At 38.0% G+C, this 25892-nt stretch overlaps 1 protein-coding gene and 1 pseudogene across 1 annotated transcript; one reads left to right on the top strand and one right to left on the bottom strand.

Moving 5' to 3' along the window:
* Window positions 1-2914: 2914 nt before the first annotated feature.
* Window positions 2915-3946, bottom strand: LOC136175572 (olfactory receptor 4A47-like). The gene has a single exon (XM_065945837.1). The coding sequence runs from the start codon at window positions 3944-3946 to the stop codon at window positions 2915-2917; it is 1032 nt and encodes a 343-aa protein (XP_065801909.1).
* Window positions 3947-21068: 17122 nt separating this feature from the next.
* LOC136175571 (olfactory receptor 4C46-like) lies at window positions 21069-21988 on the top strand (annotated as a pseudogene).
* The last annotated feature ends 3904 nt before the right edge of the window (window positions 21989-25892 follow it).

Here is a 25892-nt window from a genome sequence, read left to right as displayed (position 1 = left end):
CAAGGTACACTCTTTCTACTTCCAATTTGTTGAGATTTTATGTGAAATAGAGTTGAATTTCTATACCATTGTGAATAACCCAGGAGAAACAAAGAAAATAATTCCACCTACAAGCACATCATAAAGAATAAAATAGTTAAGAAAAAACATAACCAAAGAGACAAAAATCTTGTAAACTGAAAACTGCAAAATGTTACTCAGAGAATACACACCCATATATGGAAAGAAATTTATGAATCGGGTTATTAATTAGCATTAAGATGTTAATATGACTATAAGTGACCAACAGATTCAGTGCAATCCTTATCAAAACCCCAAAAACGTTTTTGGCAGAAATAGAAAAATTCATGCCAAGACTCATATGGAATCTCAAGGACTCCAATTTTTTCCAAGACAATCTTGAAAAGGAAAGAGAAAGTGGTCAGTCTAATATTTCCTGATTCTACAACATTACACTAAACAATGGTAGTCACAGCGCCAGTTTTGGAATAAAGACAGACAACAAACTAAAGGAATTAAGAGAGTCTAGAAATAAACCTTTTGTAAGTGCTTAGATAATTTTCCACAAGGGCGCCAACAGCATTTAATGGGGAAAGGATGTTACACTGAGTGGAAAAAGGCAATCAAAAAATTAATAAATGATTCCACTTTACACGAGGCACTTAAAGTAGTCAAGCTCACAGAAAGAATGGTGATTGCCTGGGGCTCACTGAGTGGAAGTGGGAAATTTTATTTACTAGCTGTGGAATTTCAGTTTGGGAAGCTGGAAATGTTCTGCCAATGATAGACAGTGGTATTGTTTGCATAACAAGGTGAATTAATGCCACTTTAATATGATTAAAATTTAAAATTTTGTTATGTGTATTTGACCACAATTTTTAAAATAAGTTTAAGAACTAAGGTAATAGGAACTTTCCGGTGGCTCAGTGATAAAGAATCTGCCCGAAATGCAGGAGACTCAGGAGACATGGGTTCAGTTTCTGGGTTGGGAAGATCCCCTGGCGGAGGGCATGGCAACCCACTTCAGTATTCTTGCCTGGAGAATCCCATGGGCAGAAGAGCTGGTGGGCAACTGTCCACAGGGCCGCAGAGTCGGACTAGACTGCAGAGAGTTGGCATGAGCACACACCGCTTTTGAAGAGCCTGGAGCAAAAAGCAGAGCCTGGAGAAAAGCAGGGCAGTGTGCGTGCCCCTGCACACGATGCCACCTAAGGAGCTGCTTGTCCTTCTACCCCCTGCTGCAGCGGGGGCCCCAGTAGAGCCTTGCCTGAATTTCTTGTCTGGCCTCTAATCAATTTCTATTGATTAAGGAGGTGAAGAACCCTGGGTAGTAACAAGGACAGCAGCCCAGAACCCTCTGGGACCTGCAACCACTCAGACAACCCAAGTGCTGGGGCCCCTGGCCCCGCAGCCAGGGGCCCTGGGACTCGGCTCCACCACCAGGGGGCTGGCCCTAGCCCCAGGTCCTGGTCTCACCCACCAGTGGGCAGGCATCAGCAGCAGGACCGCTGGGCCAAAGCCGCACCCACCAGCCCGTGGCCCTGGTGCCAGCCCAGTCTGTCCCAGCCCACTCACAGCAGGCCAGCACCACCCAGGACAGCCTGGCCCGACTGTTCTGCCAACCAGCAAGACGACACCAGCTCCAGGACCCCCTGTGTGGTGACTGGCCAGAAAGATGTCAATTTGTGTACGATAGCAAAAGTGTCGTTTCTTTATTAGACAATTATTTCCTAAAAATCAGCATGGAAAGGATCAACAATTAAATGAATAGATAAAAGAGATTAACAGACAATTCTAGGGAAAAAATACAAATTATATCAAACAAGTGAAAAGATGTCCAAACCCATATCAAAAGGATTTGTGGTGAATTATAAAACCAAATTTAAAACAAATTTAATCTGATTATCATAGGCCATCAGTTTTATCAGGGTTGATTTTGAGAATGTGGACAAAAACATTCTCACAAACTGTGAACAGGAGTGTGGCTGCTTGTACAACTTCACAGACGGCAATGGCTATGACCATCAACATTTCAAATGCATGGATCACCCGAGCATTGATCCAAACACAACACATTTACCAACAGCTTCACTTCCAGAAGCTCACACTTGCACACACTCAAAAATATATTTCCATTGCAAAATTACTTTTCATAGAAAACTTTTAGAACAACATGAAAAAGAATGGAAACATTAATTTCAGTATGTCTCTATAAAGGAGTATGATGTAGTATGAGAAAAATTAAGGTTTAGCTCTAAATGGACTGCTATGAAAATACTTCACAGATGTTCCTACAAAAGCAAAGTTTACCTACACAGAAAAAAAAAAAAAAAACACATATATTTAAATACAATTGCTTTTACATAGATTATTACCAGATGGATCCTAAGAAATAGAGTGCCCCTGCAGAAGTGGATTAGAAAATATATTGAAAGATAAATAGGAAACGTATTCTACACTTTCTCCTATTTTGTATGATTTGAATTTTTACCATTTGTTATTATCTATCTCACTTCAGCTGTTCAAAAAAAATTAGGGTTACATGAAAAGTTTTGTGTATAATGCAACTGAAATTTTATAAAAAACACAGAGTATATAGCATTAAATACTTTAAATAGCATAATAAAAAGAATAACTTAAAAGACAAGAATCTAACTAAAAATAAACACTGTCTGGAAAAAATTAAAACAAAAAAATGCATAAATTGATAAAAATCAGTGTAACTATATAAAATTTCCTTCCCTAATCTGTTACATGATATTGGTTCCTTCAATCTTTCTTACATTTTTCTAGGTACAGTGATAAGGAAAATATTACAGACCTTGCATTCTACCATGGAGAGAAACTATCCATGCTATTAACAGCACAGTTGCATAGTTATAGTACAACTTTTTATATTATAATTTATAAATTCCTAGAAGAAAAAGAAACCAGCATCAGATTTGAGAAAGATACTGAATTTCAAGGAAGTGGTCTCTGATGTCAAATGACCCCCTTCATGGTAGATGATGCATTTTTTTTTACCATAAAATACCATGTTCCTTCTCCAAAGCTTATTCATGGCATTTGTCATCTCTGAGTTTCTCAGAGTGTAGATTAATGGGTTCAGCATGGGGGTTATGACTGTATAAAACACACTCAATGATTTGTCAATGGGGAAGGTCTTCGCAGGTCTCACATACATGAAAATGCAGGGAACAAAGAAGCAGACAACCACAGTGATGTGGGAGCCACAGGTCTGGAGGGCTTTCCGCCTCCCTTCCTGACTCAGGTTCTTCAGAGAGTGCAGGATGACTCCGTAGGAGGCGAGTAAGAGCAGAAACACAGCAGTGCAGATCAGTCCTCCATTTGCTGCTACTAAGAGGCCAACGATATAGGTGTCAGTACAGACCAGTTTCAATAGAGGGTACATGTCACAGAAAAAATGATCAATGACATTGGGGCCACAGAATGGGAGCCCGAAAATAGTGCTAAGCTGAATAATGGAGTGCAGAAAACCTCCAACCCAGGACACCACCAGCAGCACAACACACATCCTCTGCCTCATGATCACCAGATAACGCAAGGGCTGACAGATGGCCACGTAGCGGTCATAGGCCATCACCAGCAGAAGGAAGACCTCTGACCCACCAAAAAAGTGCTCTGTAAACAGCTGGGTCATACAGGATTGGAAGGATATGGTATTTTTCCCTAAGAACAAGCTTGAAATCAGTTTGGGAGAAATAGATGAGGAATAAATGACATCCATAAATGATAAACTAGCAAGAAAAAAGTACATCGGCGAATTCAGGATCTTACTAAACGTTACAGTCACCACAATAAGCATGTTGCCCAACGTGGTCAAAATGTAGAAGAACAAAAACATAATAAAAAGGACTTTCTGCTCCTTTGGATCCTGAGTGAGGCCCAGGAGGACAAAGTGAGTCACATTGCTTCTTGGTTCCATCTATTCCTCACAGATGCTGGCTTCACATATGAGGAGCAGTTTACCTATGAATCAAGTCAAAAAATTAAAAACACCTTTACATGGATTATAAGCTTAATGTACTTTATTCACCCAATGTGTTAAACCTGACATTAGGATCATAAAGTCAAAGAAGACTGTTTCCCTATTCTCAGTGATTAGATGTATAATGAGGGGTCAGACCATAGCAACCAATTTTATAAGCGTCACTATAAATAGGTTCATGTGGATAAGGGTTAACATTTCCAGAATGTCTATAATCAACTCTGGATCTGGGAAGGTTTCTCAAAGAAAACAATACTTCAGCTGAGTTTTATAGGAAAAGTGAAATAATAAGAGTGGATAAATAGGGAATTCCATGAAAAGATGAACCAAGTACAAAATCACAAAAGTGAAATATTTAAGTAAAGAATCATTTAAGGTAACTTACACATTCAAAGTGGGGAGAACAAATTTAGGAATAAATATGTGTATGCAACTATCTAATTGACATATTCAAACAGATATCAATTTAATATTTATTAAAATAAATTTTAATCATATTTATTAAATACATTTTCAATATTCCACAATTAACCTATTCCTTCCTAAATGTACTCCATCTCATTTTGTGTTAGAGAATAGTTTAATAAAAGGAAATATTAACATTGTAAGAATATCTATCATTTTAATGCCAAACTATATGTTAGATGTTATCTCTTCTTGGACTTCTCAGATGGCTCAGTGGTAAAGAATCTCCATCCAAGCAGCAGACAGGGGTTCAACTCCTGGGTTGGGAAGATCCCTTGGAGAAGGAAAGGGCAACCCACCCCAATATTCTTGCCTGGGAAATCCAACGGACAGAGGAGCCTGGTGGGATACAGTCCATGGGGTGGCAAAGCTTTGGATATGACTTAGGGATAAACAAATCTCCATGCTTACACTGGTGTTTTATATCTCCGTATGTATATGTTTAAGTGCATGTACTCTGTGCACTTATAAAATCACATTTAATGTATCAAATTTAGTCTTCACTGTAAGAAATATTGTTAACTTCACTTTTTAAAGACACAGGCTTATAATATTTAATTTTCTAAAAATCATATATTTCTCAGTGAGAGAAATTGAATTTTAAACTAGCTCACTTCAAAAATCTTGTGATTTCAGGAAAAGGTTTCCAAATTTTCAATTCTTATAAATCCAAGTTTGCAATTTCCTACATAGTAAATAAATCTACACAACTGAAAAATCCAGCATCTACTATTAACTGTTATAAATTTACCTTTTGGATTCCAGTTCACAGTCAGCAAGAAGCCTTTTCAACTATCTCGTAAAGACATAGAAATGTCTTCAATCCAGTGTGAACACCAAGGACAAAAACCTGCATTATTCCTAAAAATATATTTGATTTCACATGACTATGTCAGCCTCTTTTCTTAATAGAATTTTCTAAATATTTCAGAAAATTGTTATTACTCACCTTGTAGAAATGTTTTTTTAAAAATTCCCCCAAAATTCCATATTACAAACAGAAAAAATATTTTTTCCAGCTTAAGATAATTAAAACAGCAGACAAATCTATGTCATATAAGTTAACAACTATTTTGAAAAGGAAATTGCTCTAGTAACTAAACTGTTTTCCAGTAAATTCAATAAAGAAAATATTCTATGCAGCTTTTTTCCCCTACCTCTTTCTATTGTGTTAGTATAGCAAAAGAAACTTACTGAGATTTTGAGAGCTCATTATGGAAATAGTTATTGCAACTCCTGAAAAAGGTATAATAGTTCTAAAGAGGATAGCATCATCTCCCTGACAGAGGCAAAGATCATGGGATCTTATACCTTCTAATCAGGTTTATCAAGTCGTGAATTTGGAGAGTATCCAAGACTGCTGCAGCTGCTGCTGCGAAGTCGCTTCATGTCCGACTCTGTGTGACCCCAGAGACAGCAGCCCACCAGGCTCCTCTGTCCCTGGGGTTCTCCAGGCAAGAGTGCTGGAGTGGGTTGCCATTGCCTTCTCCTATCCAAGACAGACTCTTGCTTAATTATACTCCCTGTGATTTTCCACCAAATCTTAACAGAACATCTCTATGTCAAGATACTGTTAGACCAATGATATAGTTGGGGTCAGGAAGATGTAACAAGGAGAAAAATATAGCTTCAGAACCATTATGGAACCTTTGCCAGTAGAGAATAAAATATTAGCACTCTCATTTTGCTGCAAGACAAGTGAATTTATCACTTATTTCCCCATTTATCCATAGGAAGATTTTCTTTCTTTTTATCTAATTCTTAATGTGTTCTGCCTGTAAGTGTGGGGCTGGGTATGATAAAATTTTATCTCCAGTTTAGATGCAATAGCATTATTTATCCAATCTATTTTTTTTTAAGTTTTATTGAGGGCCTACTTTGTGGCAGGCTTTACCTGTGAGCCAGAGAATGAAGCATCAGTAAAGAGGGGAAAAAAATCAGGATAAAAGTGCTACTGCATTCAGCTTGTATATAATACAGCCAGTCACTTAAAAATTGAACAACTTCCCAGGTGGTGCTAGTGGTAAAGAACCCACCTGCCAGTGCAGGAGACTTAAGAGACCTGGATTCGATCCCTGGGTCGGGAAGATCCCCTGGAGAAGGAAATGGCAACCACTCCAGTATTCTTGCCTGGAGAATCCAACAGCTAGAGGAGCCTGACGGGCTACGTCCATAGGGTCACAAACAGTCAGACACGACTGAAGTGACTTGTACACACACAATAAGGTAATGATGATCTGTGATCCACGCTAGTAAAACAAAACACAGGGAACTGTGACAGAAAGGAAGAGGGAGAGTGCACAGCAGACAATAATGAAAGGTCTTTAGAAAGGCTAATAATTCTAGCTGGAATCCAGCAGCTGAGAAGCAACTACATAACAGTGTTGCATGTCCTAAGCTCCGATGTTGGAAGTAACCTAGAGAGTTGAAGACCCTGAAATGTCATTGTGCCCGAAGTGAAATAGGGAAGGAGCAGACAGAACAGACTGAGGCTGAAGAGGGAGACAGGACAAGAGCCCTGAAGAGCAGCACAGATCTTGGTTAGGAATTTGGCTTTAGCTTAATGTTTCTTTAAAATTAGAGTGAGCTTCCTGGTGGCTCAGGCAGCAAAAATCTGCCTGCAATGCAAGAGACCTGGGTCCGATCCCTGGGTCAGAAAGATTCCCTGGAGAAGAGAATAGCTACCCACTCCAGAGTTACTGCCTGAAGAATTCCATGGACAGATAAGTCTGGTGAGCTCCAGTCCATGGGGTCGCAAAGAGTCAGACACGACTGAGTGACTAAGCACACGTGCAAAGTAAGATAAGCAATCTTTTAGTTAAGAAAAGCATCCATCTCATAAATATCTGAAAAATTAAGGAGGCAGAGCCTCTTGAGAAGTGCTACCAAATGCTATGCTACAGTGCGATAGTGCCAGGATATACATAGAAAGAACGATTCTATCCATTTGTGCTTCTGAAGGGAAAACTAAAGTGTTGGTCGCTCTGTGGTGTCTGATTCTTTGTAACCCCATGGAACCCACCAGGCTTCCCCGTCTGTGGGCTTTCCCAGGCAAGATTACTGGAGTCGGTAGCCACTCCCTTCCCCAGGGGACCTTCCCCACCCATGGAGCAAACCCGCGTCCCTCGTATCTCCTGCACTGGCAGGCAGGTTCTTTACCACTAGCGCCTCCGGGGAAGCCCAGACACAGTTACTACAACAGACATGAGTCTGAGCAAGCTCCAGGAAATGGTGAAGGACATGGAAGCGGGATGTGCTGCAGTCCATGGGGTCGCAAAGGGTCTGACACGGCTGAACAACAACAACGCAGGAATTCAGTAAAAAAGAAAAAAGAAAGAAAGAAAAAATGACTATAGTAGCCTAAAATGTTTTCTCTAGATTCCTTGTGGTCCTCTGTTTCTGCTTTTCTTTCTGCCTGTAAGGTAGAGACACAAACGTTTGAATTTTTCTAGGAAAGAACAACTTTCTATGAGATAAATGAAGCCCATTTTATGAGACCCCATCCCCAACTGTAGTGAACACTGGGAGTGTGTGATTACCCAAAACTCTTTTCAGGGCAGCATACGTAAGTCGTTAGTTTCCAAAGTGTAAACCCGTTTTCCCTAACTAAAATCCAGAGATCTACATTCCTATGTCCTCCTGCAAAGTGGATGAAAATATTTGACTTAAAATCTGACAAACAGGAGCATTTGTGCAAGGCTTTGGGTGGATACTAGTTATCTGGGCTAAGCAATTCTGAGAATCATATTGATTCTGAGGTCAAGAGAGTGGTGGCACTTTTGCAGTTTAGCCAGTGATAGCATGATTGGCATCAATAGGATGGCATCTCCCTACGCATCCCTGTCCAGTCCAGATGTGCTTCTGCAATTTGGTAATTTTCACTCAGATTAGAATCTATGGCCCAAGTCCTTCTAGAGATCTTTAAGTCATTTATTTGCATATACTAAATACTAAATTGTTTTGTTTTAGATGTTAAATCCTGTCCAACTCTTTTGCAACCCCAGGGACTGCAGCCCACCAGCCTCCTCTGTCCATGGGATTTTCCAGGCAAAAACACTGGAGTGGGTTTCCGTTTCCTTCTCCTTCTCAGGGGATCTTCCAGACTCAGGGATAGAACCCACATCTCCTGTACTGGCAGGCAGATTCTTTATCACTATGCCACCTGTGTTAGTCCCTCAGTCATGTCCAGCTCTTTGTGACCTCATGGACTGTAGCCCACCAGTCTCCTCTGTCCGTGGAATTCTTCAGGCCAGAAGACTGGAGTGGGTACCCCTCCCTTCTCCAGGGTGTCTTCCCTGCCCAAGGATCAAGCCCAGGTCTCCTGCATTGCAGGCAGATTCTTTACCATCTGAGCCACCACGGAAGCACTGAGCCACGTGGGAAGCCCATATATACATGTATATAAGTATATATATATTTATGCACCCATATATGTATAAACATGCACATATATATGCTGGTGTTGGAGAAGACTCTTGAGAGTCTCTTTGACTGTGAGAAGATTAAACCAGTCAATCCTAAAGAAAATCAACCTTGAACTTTCATTGCAAGGACTGACACTAAAGCTGCAATACTTTGGCCACCTAATGCAAAGAGCCAACTCTTTGGCAAAAAAGTCAACCCTTTGGAAAATACCCTAATACTGGGAAAGGTTGAGGGCAGGCAGAGAAGGGAGCAACAGAGGATGAGATGGTTGAATGGTATCACAGACTCAATGGACATGAATTTGAGCAAACTCCAGGAGATAGTGAAGAACAGAGAAACCTGGGGTGCTACAGTCCATTGGGTCGCAAAAAGTCAGATCCAACTTAGCGAATGACCAACACAACATAGTTAAGATTATAATAGCAGTGAATTTTTATTTTAATAATACAGTAATAATAGATGGCAAACTTTTTTCTTTTTCAGGAAGGTATAGAAAAAATAGAGAATCAGAAAAGATGAGCCAGCATATTAGAAAGTTGTGGAAAGAGAAACTGGAAAATAAATACTCTAGGATTCCTATTTCCCCCAAATGCTTTCTTTTGTTTTGAAATTTCATGGGCAGTGAACAATTGCATTTTAACAAGAAACCAAACTGGTTCTGACAGTACTCCAACATGTGACCAAGAAATAGGTGATAAATATATCTAAAATGAATATTTTTGTAATGATGTGTTCCTATTAGGGCCCCTCTTCAGATTTCCGAATGTCAACATCAGTATACCTCTGACAAACAGTGTTCCCTTGGTCCTAAAAATAGAAATTAATTCTTCACCATTTCTGTAAATATAGAGTTCACTTATTTTACTGTAGAGCACGGGGATCTCTGCTCAGTGTTACGTGGCACCCTGGATGGGAGGGGAGTTTGGGGGAGAATGGATGCATGTGTATGCATGGCTGAGTCCCTTTGCTGCCCAACATCACTGATCAGCTATACTCCAATATAAAATAAAAAGTTTAAAAATATATTTATTTATTTGACTGCACCAGGTATTAGTTGTGGCATGTGGGGTCTTTATTTAGTTGCAGTGTGGGAACTCTTAGTTGCTGTATGTGGGATTTAGCTTCCTGACCAGGAATTGAACCTGGCACCCTGCATTGGGAGTGCAAGTCCTAGCCACTAGATCACCAGGGAAACCCAACTCTTTATTCTGTACCCTCAGAAATGCAGAGGTAAACAATTCTGTGAGGAAGTTCTGAATCAAACGATGACTTCAGAGGGGAAATTGTGAAAACAACACAAAATAGCCCTAACACATGATAAAAAGTTAAAATTATTTTATGCTGTTTTCATTACTTCCCCTCTGAAGTCATCTTTTGACTCGGGACTTCTTCACAGCAGTTTTTACCTCTGCATTTCTGAGGATGTAGGATAAAGAATATAAGGTAAGAGTTAGCATAGTATAAAATATAGGCATGGCTTCATTGATAGAAAAGGTCATAGTCTGAGGCAGATATGCAGATATGCAGGGCACGGAGAGTAAAATAACCAGAGAGATGTGCGAGACTCAGATGCAGAGGGCTTTGCAGCTGCCGTTCAAGCCGTGAGATTTCAAAGTGTGAAGGACCACAGCACAGGGGGCATCAAAAGGCGTTCAGTTTAACAGGCAGACAAACTCTCCGTTGGCAGCAATAAAGTGTATACGTATTCAGGTAAACAGCTTTCGACAGAGTTCATGATACACATGAATTCTATGTCACTGGGGCCAAAAAACAGCAGCCAGACTGTAAAGGTCCACAGCGTTGCATGAATACCTCTTTTAATCTAGGTAACTCCCAGATATGGCCACACCCATATAAACTTAGATGGTGATGGATGCATAGTAGTCATAGACCAGACCCATCAGTAGAATGATCTCAGCCACATCAATTGATGGCCAGCAAAGTTTTAAGTCATGGATTTCCTAAAAGAGATGGTTTTTCTTGCGGCAATAATGTCAGCTGACATTTAAGAGATCAGGCAGTAAGAACAGCAGCTACCTATAAGGGATTAAAAAACACAGAATATGTAAAGCACTAACAAAGAGGATAAAAAAGACAATGAAAACACCTACTCTCTTCATGGACAGGTGTTCTAAAATCTCTAAAGGTATGAACCCTTCCTAAACTATTCTTTGTAAGTCAAAAATTGACACAGAATTTCTGTGACTGGCCCTTTATTATAAATTTAATTTGACAACATACATATGCAGGAACAGACATAATTCTGAAAAAGAAGAGTAATGAAGGAGTTCTGGGCTTATTGGATTTCCAAATGTTCTATAGATGAATTGTTGTATCATGCATTAAATAGTACATGACTGAAAAAAATCAGTGGAACAAAATAAAGTCCAGAATTGCATCCGCATAGATGTGGAACTTTAGAACACAGTATAGTTAGGATTTCAAATCAGTGGTGAAAGATAATTATGCAACTACTAAAAATGTTCATTTAGAAAACAATAAAATACAATTCTTATTTAACTCCTTATAATCAAAATAAATATCTGATGGATAAAACATTTCATATAAAATACAAAACCACAAAAGTGCTAAAACATTAATGTCTAAAAAATAAGGAATAATATTATATTTAGGCAGAAATGAGCAAAACTTTTAATGATGAAACAAAAAACACATAAAGTATTCATAAATCTGACCAAGTATATAACCAAAAATATCTACATAACAAAACAAATTCAAAATCAAATAACAAGTCAGAAAATTAAGTACATACATAATGATTTTTTCAAAAGATTATTTCCTTAGTATATAATTGCTCATAGAAGTATGACAAAGAAAATAACCAAAAATATTAATAGACAATTTAAAGATAAATATATACAACTTAAACATGTGAAAAGATGCTTAAGTCAATTATATTTAAAGAATTTCAATTAAAGTACACAAATGAAGTATAAATTCTTTAATGAATGAAAAATATTGTCACATCCCCAAAAGCTGATCACTGGTGGTTAATAAAGTAAACAGGATATTCTCAGACTGTGGGCAGAAGTGTAGGTATAACCTCATGAATCATTTTGAAAATAACTGTGAATATCAACATTTTAAACATATATTCCCTGTGACCCAAAATCTCTACTTCTGGAAACTAACATTTCTAAGAGCACATAATCAAGAAGTTACATATTTATCGCAGAATTACACATTACAGGGAAAGACTGGAAATGACATGAAAAGTACTGGATACACTAATTCAGGAATCTTATAAGGGAAAATCACATATTATAAGAATAACTGAGAATGAGATATATATAGACTGTTATGGAAAGATCCTCACTGTGTTTAATAATAAAATGTAAATATTTATTGCAGACATTTGTACACATAAACATAGATAAATATGCCTTTTTTGTAAAAATACTTGAATAATCTTAAGAAACAGACTTATGACTACTCTGGGGAAGAACACTAGGAAACACTGAAAAGGATGGATAGGTGGTTTGGTTTGGTTTTACAGGTTATTTTACTAAGCTTTCAAGGAACAAATCATTCCAACTATACATGAATACTTCTTATGAAGGCAAAGAGATAGAGGAAAACAATAGAATGGTAAAGCCTAGAGATCTCTTCAAGAAAATTAGAAATACCAAGGGAACATTTCTTGCAAAGATGGGCACAATAAAGGACAGAAATGGTATGGACCTAACAGAAGAAGATATTAAGAAGAGGTGGCAAGAATACACAGAAGAACTGCATAAAAAAGATCTTCACGACCCAGATCATCACGATGGTGTGATCACTCACCCAGAGTCAGACATCCTGGAATGCGAAGTCAAGTGGGTCTTAGGAAGCATCACTACAAACAAAGCTAGTGGAGGTGATGGAATTCCAGTTGAGTTATTTCAAATCCTAAAAGATGATGCTGTGAAAGTGCTGCACTCAATATGCCAGCAAATTTGGAAAATTCTGCAGTGGCCACAGGACTGGAAAATGTCAGTTTTCATTCCAATCCCAAAGAAAGACAATGCCAAAGAATGCTCAAACTACCGCACAATTGCACTCATCTCACACCTAGTAAGGTAATGCTCAAAACTCTCCAAGCCAGGCTTCAGCAATATGTGAACCGTGAACTTCCAGATGTTCAAGCTGGTTTTAGAAAAGGCAGAGGAACCAGAGATCAAATTGCCAACATCTGCTGGATCATCGAAAAGGCAAGAGAGTTCCAGAAAAACATCTATTTCTGCTTTATTGACTACGCCAAAGCCTTCAACTGTGTGGATCACAATTACCTGTGGAAAATTCTGAAGGAGATGGGAATACCAGGCCAACTGACTTGACTCTTGAGAAACCTGTATGAAGGTCAGGAAGCAACAGTTAGAACTGGACATGGAACAACAAACTGGTTCCAAATAGGAAAAGGAGTACGTCAAGGCTGTATATTGTCACCCTGCTTATTTAATTTATATGCAGAGTACATCATGAGAAACGCTGGGCTGGAGGAAGCACAAGCTGGAATCAAGATTGCTGGGAGAAATATCAATAACCTCAGATATGGAGATGACACCACCTTTATGGCAGAAAGTGAAGAAGAACTAAAGAACCTCTTGATGAAAGTGAAAGCAGAGAGTGAAGAAGTTGGCTTAAAGCTCAACATTCAGAAAACTAAGATCATGGCATCTGGTCCCATCACTTCATGGCAAATAGATGGGGAAACAGTGGCTGACTTTATTTTTCTGGGCTCCAAAATCATTGTAGATGGTGATTACAGCCATGAAATTAAAAGATGCTTAACCCTTGGAAGGAAAGTTATGATCAACCTAGACAGCATATTAAAAAGCAGAGACATTACTTTGTCCACAAAGGTCCGTCTAGTCAAGGCTATGGTTTTTCCAGTGGTCAGGTGCGGATGTGAGAATTGGACTATAAAGAAAGTTGAGCACTGAAGAATTGATGCTTTAGAACTGTGGTGTTGGAGAAGACTCTTGAGAGTCCCTTGGACTGCAATGAGATCCAACGAGTCCATCCTAAAGATCAGTCCTGGGTGTTCATTGGAAGGACTGATGTTGAAACTCAAACTCCAATACTTTGGCCACCTGATGCGAAGAGCTGACTCATTAGAAAAGACCCCGATCCTGGGAAAGGTTGAGGGCCGGAGGAGAAGGGAATGACAGAGGATGAGATGGTTGGATGGCATCAGTGACTCAATGGACATGGGTTTGGGTGGACTACGGGAGCTGGTGATGGTAGGGAGACCCGGCATGCTGCGGTTTATAGTGTCGCAAAAAGTCGGACACGACTGAACAACTGAACTGAACTGATATATATATGTATACATTTTATATGTGTATTATATAATTTTAAAACTATTTTTAAATGTGCAAAGGACATGAACAGCAATATCACAAAAGAAAATATATAAATGGTAAATAAGAGCATGAAAAACAGTGCTCTACAAAATTAGCAACAGAGAAGCAAGAAATTAAAACCACAATAAAATACCAAGATCCAAAGGAAAATAACTTCAAATGAAAAGAATGTAGAACAATTGGAACTCTCTTGTGTTTAGATTTATGTTCTCATTTTTACTGCTAATATTTCACACTGACAAACGCATACATACAAAGAAAGAGAAGTACTGCAAGATGGAGCCTCCTGGGTTTTGTGGATACTTAGCCCTCTGAGAAGTGAACAACAGCATTTGCACAGAAACTCATACAGATCACAAATACATATATCCCAAGTTACCTTGAGCAAGAAGAATAGAACTGTAGACCACCCAATTCCTGGTTTCCAAATTAGGAACAAGCCATCCACATACATAGGCAACTGAACTTTCACAAGGGTGCCCAGAAAAAGAATGTTTTCTTCAGTACTGGCTTGTGTACTCTGGATCACCACATGCAAAAGAAGAAAATCAGATCCTTATCTCAGAGTATACAAAAAATAAAACTCAAGATGGGTTAGACTTAAATGCCAGACAGGAAACAAGCAAACAAAAAGTACTTGAAGACAACTCAGAAAATCTTGACATTGGTCTAGGTAACGATTTAAATATGACGCCAAAAGTAAAAGTAGAAAAGTGGGGCTGCATTAAAAAAAACAAAAAAACAAAAACAAACAAACAAAAAAAAACAAAAACAAACAAACAAAAAAACAAACCTGCACAGCAAAGGAAGCATCTGGAATAAAAAGGCAACCAGTGAATTGAGATAATATTTGCAGCCACAGCCACATGTCTGATACTGGGCTAATATCCCGTATATGTAAGGAACTTGCATAAATCAATAGTGAAAAAACAATTAACCTAATTTTAAAATGGGCACAGGAAATTTCTCAAAAGGATACTTACCATGGCCAATAGCTAAATGAAAAAGTGTTAAATGGCACTAGCCAGCAGGAAAATGCTAATTAAAACAGCAGTGAGGTGTCACAGTTATATGGTAATTATAAAAAACATAAAAATAACAAGTGTTGGTAAAGATGTGAAAAAAAGGAAACCCTTGTAAACTGACAAAGCAATTATAGAACATAGAATGGAGATTTCTCCAGAAATTAAAACTAGAACTACTTCTGACTCAGCACTCTCACTTCTGGGTATATACACAAAGGAATTAAAATCAATTACGCTGAAGTGACATCTGGACTCATGATCATACACAATAACTGGAACACGGAAATAATACATATGTCAGATATACGGGTAGATCATGTGGCGGGTGTGTGTGTTTAATCGCTATGTCGTGTCAGCCCTTTTGTGACCTCATGGACTGTAGCCCACTAGGCTCTTCTGTCCATGGGATTTCTCAGGCAAGAATACTGGAGTGGGTTGCCATTTCCTTCTCCAGGATATGAAGCACATATGTATAATAGAATATTATATTGTTTTTTCCTTAAAAGGAAACTTCATTTGCAAGAGCATGAAATGAATCTGGAGAACATTACGGTAAGTACAGTAAGCCATATAGACAAGAGAAATGCTACATGATATTACTTATGTGTGTGTGTGACTGCTGTCACTTCAGTTGTGTCCAGCTCTTTGCAACCTTACGGAATGTAGCCTGCCAGGCTCCTCTGTCCATGGAATTCTCCAAGCAAGAATCCTGGAGTGGGTTGTCATGACTTCCTTCAGGGCATCTTCCCTACCCCGGGATCAAACCCCTGTCTCTCACGCTACCTGCATTCGCAGGTGGGTTCTTTATCACTAACACCATCTGGGAAGCTCCATTACTTATATATGAAATCTTAAATAGTCAAACCTATAGACACAAAAAGTAGAATGCCAGGGAGGGAGAAATGAGCAGAGATTGAAAAAGGGGAAACAAATTTCAGTTATGTAAGGATGAATAATTTCTGGAAGTATGCTATACAGCGATGTGATTATAGTTAATAATATTGCATTGTACACTCAGAATTTGCTAAGAGAATGGATTGTGTTATCACCACAAAAAATGGTAACAACATGATTGATAAATATGTTAATAGCTTGATTGTGGTGACTATTTCACAATGTATACTTATATCTAAATGCTGTTATACACCTTAAAAACAAAATTTTATTTGTCTGTGATACATCAATAAATCTGGAGGAGGAGGTGGAAGGGAGAAAGAAAAACAGCTTTTAGACTCAAGATCTTTCAAAAGATTGCCATTAATTGTGTGTCTTCAGTGATCTAGCTCTCAAGCAATCAGTAAAAGTTTCCAAAAAAGTTTTAATAATTGATAAGAAAATACAAACTCTCCTATGACAGGAGTCAACGGGGATGGTACATCACATGTCACACACAGGAATTATGCCACTTTGCTATTGACAAGACATTCAGTTTTCTTAACAATCCAGGTGCTGATAGAAAAGAGGGGCTCTCACAGATTTAGGTTCCAGGTGAAAGGAATACTGAGCTTCTCCACTGGCTCAGCTCGTAAAGAACCCGCCTGCGGATGCAGGAGACACAAGAGACGTGGGTTTGATCCCTGGGTCAAGAAGAGCCCCTGGAGAAGGAAATGGCAACCCATTCATGTAATCTCATCTGGAAAATTCCATAGACAGAGAAGCCTGGCAGACTTCATGGGATCACAGTCAAACACAACTGAACTCCCATGCACATGCGAAGGAAAAACTATTCCCCACTTCACAGTGAGTGTTTCTCCACACTGTCATTCCAGAATATTTGCTTCTAAACAGAGCCTTTCCATCAAATGAGATAATTAATTCCTAGGAGAGAAAGCAGCATCTATAAGACATGGTCCCTGGACCTTATCAAAGCCTCTTTGAATATCTATGAGTATACAAGATTTCTTTTTGTGTCCACAGCAGGTGGGTGTGTTCATACATAATCATTCAACTATTGATCTATGAAGTGGATATTATTATTCTAACTTATAGCTGATAAAACAAGAATGTAAGGTGCCAAAGAAGTGTACTTCAGATGAAAGAATTTGCAATTGAAAGAACCAGGATTCAAACTGGGTCTTTTCTGACCCAGTTTTGTGTTGCTGTTCACCTTTCTAGAACAAGATTCATCATGGGCAGAATGAACCATTTGAATATGCTTCCTCCACACCCTGTTTCTTGTGCTGCAGAACCACTGGCATTTATTCAACATCAGTTCTCCACAGCATTTCCAATGAACCCATTCTCAATTCAAAACCAGAAAGCAAGTTTTCTGTGCAGACCACTTGAGGCTTTAGAAGCTAGATGGAAAGATTTAGACTTCTAAGAACCCTTTTATCTTTTAAAACAGGTTTTATGAGATATAATTGATATACTAAGAACTTATATATATTCACTGTATAAAATTTCTTAACAACTGTTCATTTCACAGTTAACAAGCTCTTCTCAGGTGTTGCACCTTTTACACTGAAAGTTACTTGCTATAAGTTAGTTTGAACATGGAACTGCTCCTGAACACATTCAAACATCACTAAAATCATGTGAAAAGCTAAGGTAACTTTTTCAATAATGCTAATGCTCATTTTAATTTGTTACTTCATATGTATAACTCATTATTTTTAACCCTTTTCAAATATAGCAAAATATTATATTATCTGCATTTCAAATTTTCAAAAGATATTCATAAATATTAACTTAATTTGACACTTGAAAATTTTGAGACTTGAAGAGGTTAAGCAAATTGAGGAACCCAGCTCTGTGACAGCAGCCACCATGTTTGGCCATGAAATATCTTCTTTAATGATCAGGACAAATAATGAGGATAAAAACAAAATTTAATTATACTTCACATACATGAAATAGAAAATTACAAATATCAGTAGCATAAATCACCAGTAGTCTCATCAAGTACAAATATGGAGACCCTTTCTGGGGAAACCCACTATGGATAATAACAGCCTCTGTTGTTTCTTTGAGAGTAAAATTAGTAGTAGTTCTTCTGGATCTTGAAGCATGGTTAAACAGTTCTCTGTATTACTGCTCCAAATGTTAATTCTTCCTACCCCACAGCTGTATACGCAGTCACAAAAGTAGCTAAAAGTGCTTTTGGTGTCCACGGCAGGTGGGTGTGTTCATACATAATCACTCGACTATTGATCTATGAAGTGGATATTATTATCCTAACTTTATAGCTGATAAAACAAGAATGTAAGGTGCCAAAGAAGTGTACTTCAGATGAAAGAATTTGCAGTTGGAAGAACCAGGATTCAAACTGGGTCTTTTCTGATTCTCAAACCAAACCATTTAACCAGCAGCATAGACTTTCTCAACATTTTGCAGAAAAATCTGGGGTCCTATTCTTTGAAGTGGTATCAGAGAAGGGAGAGTTAGGTCTGAGGAAGAAGTCAAGATGAAAGGGCTATTCAATGAATTCAGTACCACAGTTTCCTTACTACTTGGGAGTTCAGAGATATCAATGTGCGTGTGAGTATGTATATGTGTGTGTGGGAAGATGAAATTTATCAGTAAAAATTTGCTTCTCAAGTAGAATTAATCAAAAGGATAATAATTATGGTCATTTCAAAAGGAGGTTACTAGTTCTCCATTATTTATTATAACATGACAGTATAGAGCATGGATTATGATTTGGAGCAAAAAATAAAGATGCATAATCTGAACTAATCTTAGCTCTGCCTAGATTTTTAGCTGCTTGGCCTTGAACAGAATCCTTAATTTCTCTATGCTTCTATTTCCTAATGTGTAAAATAAGCATAAAAATGATGATAGTAACCATCTTGTAAGTTTCTATCAAGGATTAAAACCAAATGCCTGCATAACACTTAGAGCACCCTCAGTGTGCAGTTTTAGTTAATATTAGCACTTTTATTAAACATTAAACATTAGTCTGAGATTGTTTCCTCATGTGCAAAATGAATGATACAATACCAACCATGCAAATTGTTATTGCTGGGAAAAGAAAGCATGTGATAGTATACCATGAACATAGCAAAAAATCATTGGAATGTACATGCTATACCTATTGCAAAGTAATTAGGCTTAGTCAACATGCATTATGAATACTTTTAATTAGCTCTTGTACCCATTCTTTGGGCTTTCCTGGTGACTCAGTGGTAAAGAATTCACTTGCCAATGCAGGAGACATGGGTTCGATCCCTAGGTCAGGAAGATCCCCATGGAGAAGGAAATAGAAACCTGCTCCAGTATTTTTGCCTGAAAAATCCCATGAGCAGAGGAGTGTGGAGCAGCTATCATCCATGGGGGTCACAGAAGAGTCAGACATGACTTAGCAACTAAATAACAAAAGCAACCTGTTGGGAAGAACCCTGGAGGAGGGCATGGCAACCTACTCCAGTGTTCTTGCCTGGAGAATCCCATGGAGGAAGGAGCCTGGTGGGCTAGAGTCCATGGGGCTGCAAAGAGATGGACAGGACTGAAGCAGCTTAGCAGATGCACATTGCAGTGTTACTCCTGTTTCAGCTACTCTAAGTACTTTGCTACTGTGGTTTCTATCTCCATCTTCCACCCATTCACTGAAACCCTGCCAACTTCATCTAAGAAACAAAAAATCTTTAGTAGAAAAACATCCAAGATTCTCTCTTCATCAGATTTGTTTCATCCTTCCACTCATATTTTCAATGACCTTCCATGGTCCCCCATTTCTTAGAGAGTAAATGGAAAATTCCTAAGCTTTACATCCATACTTTACCTCTTTCCACACTTAATTGTCATTATCTGGGAAATACATGACTTCAAGTTAGACTCTGAACCATTTCAGATGATTAAAGTCTCTGCCCATGGGTTTACAGAAGTTCCTCACATCTACATTATTAAAACACTGTTCTCCTAGGAGGTAATTGGAAAAATCTTAAGAACTCAGAATCTTTTCTTCATTAAAAAAAAAAAAAAAAAAAAAAAAACAAGAAAGAATTCACACTCGGTAAAGTCTGGGTATTTATTACTTATTAGAATGAAGAAGTTTAATAAGCTTAAGAATGCATAAATTAAAATTATGTTTTCTTTTGATAGCTTTGGGCAGTGAATGATGGATTTGTGATTTCCAAAGAAGAGGATTTAGCTTCAGAATCAGGGACCAGGCTTGATCACTCAGAGCCTTTGTGTGGCAGAAGTTTTATTACAATGAAAAGGACAGAGAAAAGCTTCTAACATAGACAAAAGAAGGGGGACTGAGAGGGCCTCTTAGCAAGTCTTATCAAGGCCTTATATACTTTTACCAGACCCACTTCCAAAACATACATCTTAAATTCAAAAGATTAGACCTGACAATAGAAAGGTCTTACCAGACCCACTCCCACAACATAGGTCTTCACAAGACTAGTCAGAAGGTTCCCTTAAGGAGAAACATGTCCTTGGGAAGATCCATTGTTTTTACATAATCATTAGTACAGAGCTTAATGAAAAAAAAAAAAACCCTTGAGCAAGACGAGTTGTCTTGTTGTGTAATCATTAGCTCTGGGCTTAAAGAAAGTTCATTTTAAAAGTTATTGTCATGAAAATTCAGTTTAAGAAAAAAAACATGGGCTTAAAGAAAGTCAATTTTAAAGATTATTGTCACTAAAGCTCAGTTTAAGAAAGAACATTTTATGAGACTAAGACAAAGCAATGTAGAAAAAGATGTTTATATCTTTCTCCTCCTCCAGGGCCTTGGACCCTTTCTCTTTGAGGGCCCCAGACTCCTTATCAACCTACCTAAGAATTAACTCTCTCACTTTTGCGTCAGGAATAAATCATTTCATGAAACACATGGAGAACAGGAACAATGTGACAGAGTTTGTTCTACTGGGGCTCACAGAGAATCCAAAGATGCAGAAAATTGTATTTGCTGTGTTCTTTGTCATCTACATCACCACTGTGGTAGGAAATGTGCTTATCATGGTCACCATCACTGCAAGCCCATCTTTGGGGTCCCCCATGTACTTTTTCCTGGCCTATCTCTCCTTTATTGATGCCTGCTACTCCTCTGTGTGTGCCCCTAAGATGATTGTAGATTCACTCCATGAGAAGAAAACCATCTTATTTAATGGATGTATGACCCAAATCTTTGGGGAACATTTCTTTGGAGGTGCTGAAGTCATCCTGCTCACTGTGATGGCCTATGACCGCTGTGCAAGCCCCTGCACTATACAAGCATCATGAACTGGCAGGTGTGTGGGCTGCTAGTGGGAGTGTCATGGGTGGGAGGCTTTCTTCACGCAACCATACAGATCCTTTTCATCTTCCGCTTACCCTTCTGTGGCCCCAACGTCGTAGACCACTTTATGTGTGACCTGAACCCTTTGCTCAGTCTTGCCTGTACTGATACCCACACTCTTGGGCTCTTCGTTGCTGCCAACAGTGACTTCATCTGTCTGTTAAACTTCCTTCTCCTGCTGGTCTCCTATGTGGTCATCTTGCGTTCCCTAAGGGCCTACAGCTTGGAAGCAAGACGAAAAGCCCTCTCCACCTGCATCTCCCACATCACAGTGGTCATTTTATACTTTGTGCCCTGCATATTTGTGTATATGAGGCCTGCAGCTACCTTGCCTATTGATAAAGCAGTTGCTGTATTTTATACTATGATAACTCCCATGTTAAATCCCTTAATCTATACCTTGAGAAATGCCCAGATGGAAAATGCCATGAGGAAATTGTGTAGTAGGAAAGTTACTTCAGGTGTCTTATAAATGTGCTTTAGAGCCAAACATTAATTCGTCTGATACAAAGGTCAAAGTGTATTTTGGATGATCTCAACAAGGAGTATGTAAAGAATAAAGAAGTAAATTATTCACTGCAAATTATACATTCTGCACTGAGGGGAACAGAAATAAGTACCCATAAAAAGACAAAAACATGTATCAAAACCATTCTTTCCATCTTTAGAAAATTTTACCAAATTGGGATTTATTTTTAGTAGTTTCAACCTTGTACGTGAATTCATAGATTTTTCATCTAATAAAATGAAAGAAGTACTAAGTAGATTAGTATTTACCAGTAATCTCTCTAACAACACAAAGAGATTGCTATAATGCTGCTATTATTCCAATTTTACAAGTGGTGAAATTGAAGGAAAAGGGATGGTATCAAAGCACATATACCAAAGAGTCAGTAATCAGAATCAGACCCATTTCCCTGACCGAAATCCTAGCTGCCCTCATAGATAGCCAAGAAACGATAGAAAGGGGAGATAATTACTAACTACCTTTTACTGAGACAGAGACTGTGCTGGACAAACTGTGTATAGTGCATTTCATTTCGTTACTGTAACTAAAAATCCAAAAACTTTTCATTGCCAACTGTTCACTTTATATATTATAGTTGATGGTGATTTGTTGGTTGTAACATGTAACTATTTTATTGTTATAAAATCCAACACAACACTGGGTTTGATGAACACATTAGAACAATTATCCTCCAATTAAACATAAATATATTTAATAATAAAATTGTCTGTTGAACATTTATAATAGTTGAATCGAGGTTGCATGATTTCTTTTAAAATTTCCTAGTAGGTTTCATAGCACTTACCATTGTTCATGTCACCATCTTAGGTTGAAAAACCATCCATAAGTGTGATGACTCAAATAAAAGAAACTCTTGATGTCAGATAGGAATTTCTATCTGTTAAATATGCAGTCATATTACATAAAGAACTTGCCTGATATATTATGATAGTTTCTTCAGAGTAGCACAATTTCTGTTTAGTAATAAACATTGAATGAATAAATAAAAGGTGAAAGCAAAATAAAATCTCAAAAAAATAAAGAGGAAAAAAAGGCACTGTATTTGGGAGAATTTTTTCCTACCTTTTATTTAACTTTATTTAATTCAGATTCAGAGAATTCTAGGTGAACTGTGTAGGGAAATCACAATTTATTTTACTCTTTCTTTTGAGAGAAAGAAAGAAAGGAAAACTGAAATTATCAGCAATATGAGCAAATAATTTACCTTGATTTTTTTCCTGTCTCAGCAAGATTTCATTATCTTATATATATATGAGCTATTCATATTATATTTCTCTGTTAATCTTTACCTTTTGGCAACATTTCATTATTAAAAACTTTTTTTTAATATGTGACTATATCTACATACAAAGCAATTTCATAATAAATGTTTTGCATTATTCCTCTGTCCATTTATTTATCAGTAAATATTTTTGAGCTCAAATAATGAATCAGGCAAATGGACATTTGTTGGGTCTTCAGTGACTAATAAAAACAGATTTAGGTCCTGCCTTCTCAGAGTGTAGGATCCATAATTAAACTCTGGAGTTCTTGTGACTACAGGCTGAATTCAGAATCTAGTTTAGACTACATCCTTTCTTCTCCTACAACAATAGCTTCATTAAATCCCTTCTTCTTCCATAAAATCCCATCTCAAGATTTGCATCCAGGGAAAACCATGTAACATGAAGAGAGAGAGTGCAAGAAATATTTGCAAATTATAGACAAAAGAACTTAATAGAAACTTGGTGAATAACATTGTGAAATGGCCTTTTGAAAACAATTACATGGCCAGATAGGTGACAGTTTACAGTAAGACCTGGGACAAAGTGCTCCTGAAGGCTGACATGCTCTATGTCAGCAACAAATATATGCCGAGGATTCTCCCATGATGAAGACATACTTAACGGTGGAAGGTTGAAGGCTCACCTCATAAAATCAGAACATGTTCACTTTCATCACTTCTATTTAATATTTTCCTGAAGAGTAATGTCAGAAAACTTAGAGTAGAAATAGAAATAAAAGGTATACAAAATGGAAAGGAATAAGTAAAACTATACTAACGAATGATATTATCTTATGTAGAAAAAAATCTAAATAATCCACACACACAAGAAAACTATTAGAATCAATACAAAACTAGCTATGCTTCAATATACTTGGAATTAACAATTTAAAAGAAATTAAAAAATAGTTATGTAGGCAGAACTATCAGAAAGAATAAAATGCTTATGAAGAAATTTTACCAAAGTGGTGGAAAATTGTACACAAAAAACTGAAAACATCACTAAAAGAAGTTAAAGGAGACCTAGGTAAATAGAAGGGCTTTCCGCATGGCTCAGTGGTAAAGAATCTGAGTGGGTTCCATCCTTGGGTTGGGAAGAATCCCCAGGAGGAGGGCATGGCTACCCACTCTAGTATTCTTGTCTGGGAAATCCCATGGACAGAGGAGACTGGAGGGCTGCAGTCCACAGGGTCACAGAAGAGTCAGACGCGAATTTGGGGCTAAACAACAACGCAACAGCATACTTACTGAGCCATGAAAATTCAGAGTTAAAAATTTAAATAACAAAGATGTTTAAATCCATTCTACTATACCACCTCCAAGTGATTGTTCATCTCTGCCTGTGTTCAGTGAAGGATTAATGAGGTACCAGAGCATAACTAACAGTGAAATTATATGAAATTATAAAAAATTAGTTATACACAATCTTCCAACAAATTAGATGCTTGCTTATTTTTAGGTTTTACAAAAACAAAAATTATTACCAACAAAAAAGGGAAGTCTTACTTAAAGCTGTATAATAAGCACAAAGTATGTAGGATAAAGAGTCATATCCCACTACATATCTCAGTTCTGACTTTAACTTAAGGCTTGGTCATATTACACCATATATTTGAGCATCAGTGTATAGAAAATGGGTTCAAAGAATTAAGGATAAAATTCTTATGCCTCTTATCAATTAATTGCCTCTGAGCTACACATAAACCCATTATTGCCCACTCCATATTAATGAAAATGGATCCTGTAAGCATTTCTTGCTGTCCTTGACCTGACATGATGTTAAGTTTGATCAGGAGAAGTGTTCAAAGAGACATCTCCTGGATTAGGCATGCTTCTTTTTCATCTTGTTCTGGCTCTGTAGCTTTCAACATTGTGTGTGTTATAATCGCGGGAGGCAGGAGGGATGGCATCCACTGGTGCTTCCTTCCTCTTTTACTGACACTTCCACAGACACTTTCCCATTGGGTTTCAGTGGCCCATCTACAGGAAGTTTCCAATAAATTGCACAGGCACCCCAGTAATCAATCTTCCAACTCAGTCTAGATGTACCATGTGTGTATGTGTTAGTCACTCAGTCATGTCCAACTCTTTGTGACAAACTTGGGATTCCAGTCTTATGGAGAAGGTGGCCAAAGTATTGGAGTTTCAGCTTCAACATCAGTCCTTCCAATGAACACGGAGGACCAATCTCCTTTAGGATGGACTGGTTGGATCTCCTTGCAGTCCAAGGGACTCTCAAGAGTCTTCTCCAACACCACAGTTCAAAAATATCAATTCTTCGGTGCTCAGCTTTCTTTATAGTCCAACTCTCACATCCATATATGACCACTGGAAAAACAATAGCCTTGGACTAGATGGACCTTTGTTGGCAAAGTAATGTCTCTGCTTCTTAATATGCTGTCTAGGTTAGTCATAACTTTTCTTCCAAGGAGCAAACATCTTTTAACTTCATGGCTGCAATCACAATCTGTAGTGATTTTGGAGCCCAGAAAAATAAAGTCAGCCACTATTTCCACTGTATCCCCTTCTATTTGCCATGAAGTGATGGGACCGGATGCCATGATCTTAGTATTCTGAATGTTG

This window comes from Muntiacus reevesi, chromosome 9 (genome assembly GCF_963930625.1).
Source record: "Muntiacus reevesi chromosome 9, mMunRee1.1, whole genome shotgun sequence".
In the NCBI taxonomy this organism is placed as follows: Eukaryota; Metazoa; Chordata; class Mammalia; order Artiodactyla; family Cervidae; genus Muntiacus; species Muntiacus reevesi.
Note: the sequence above shows the minus strand (reverse complement) of the source record. Positions and strands in the feature narration are given on the sequence as shown.

What these genes read in the sequence shown, in the direction of transcription:
- LOC136175572 (XM_065945837.1), bottom strand. Translation starts at nt 3,946, where the DNA reads ATGGAACCAAGAAGCAATGTGACTCACTTTGTCCTCCTGGGCCTCACT.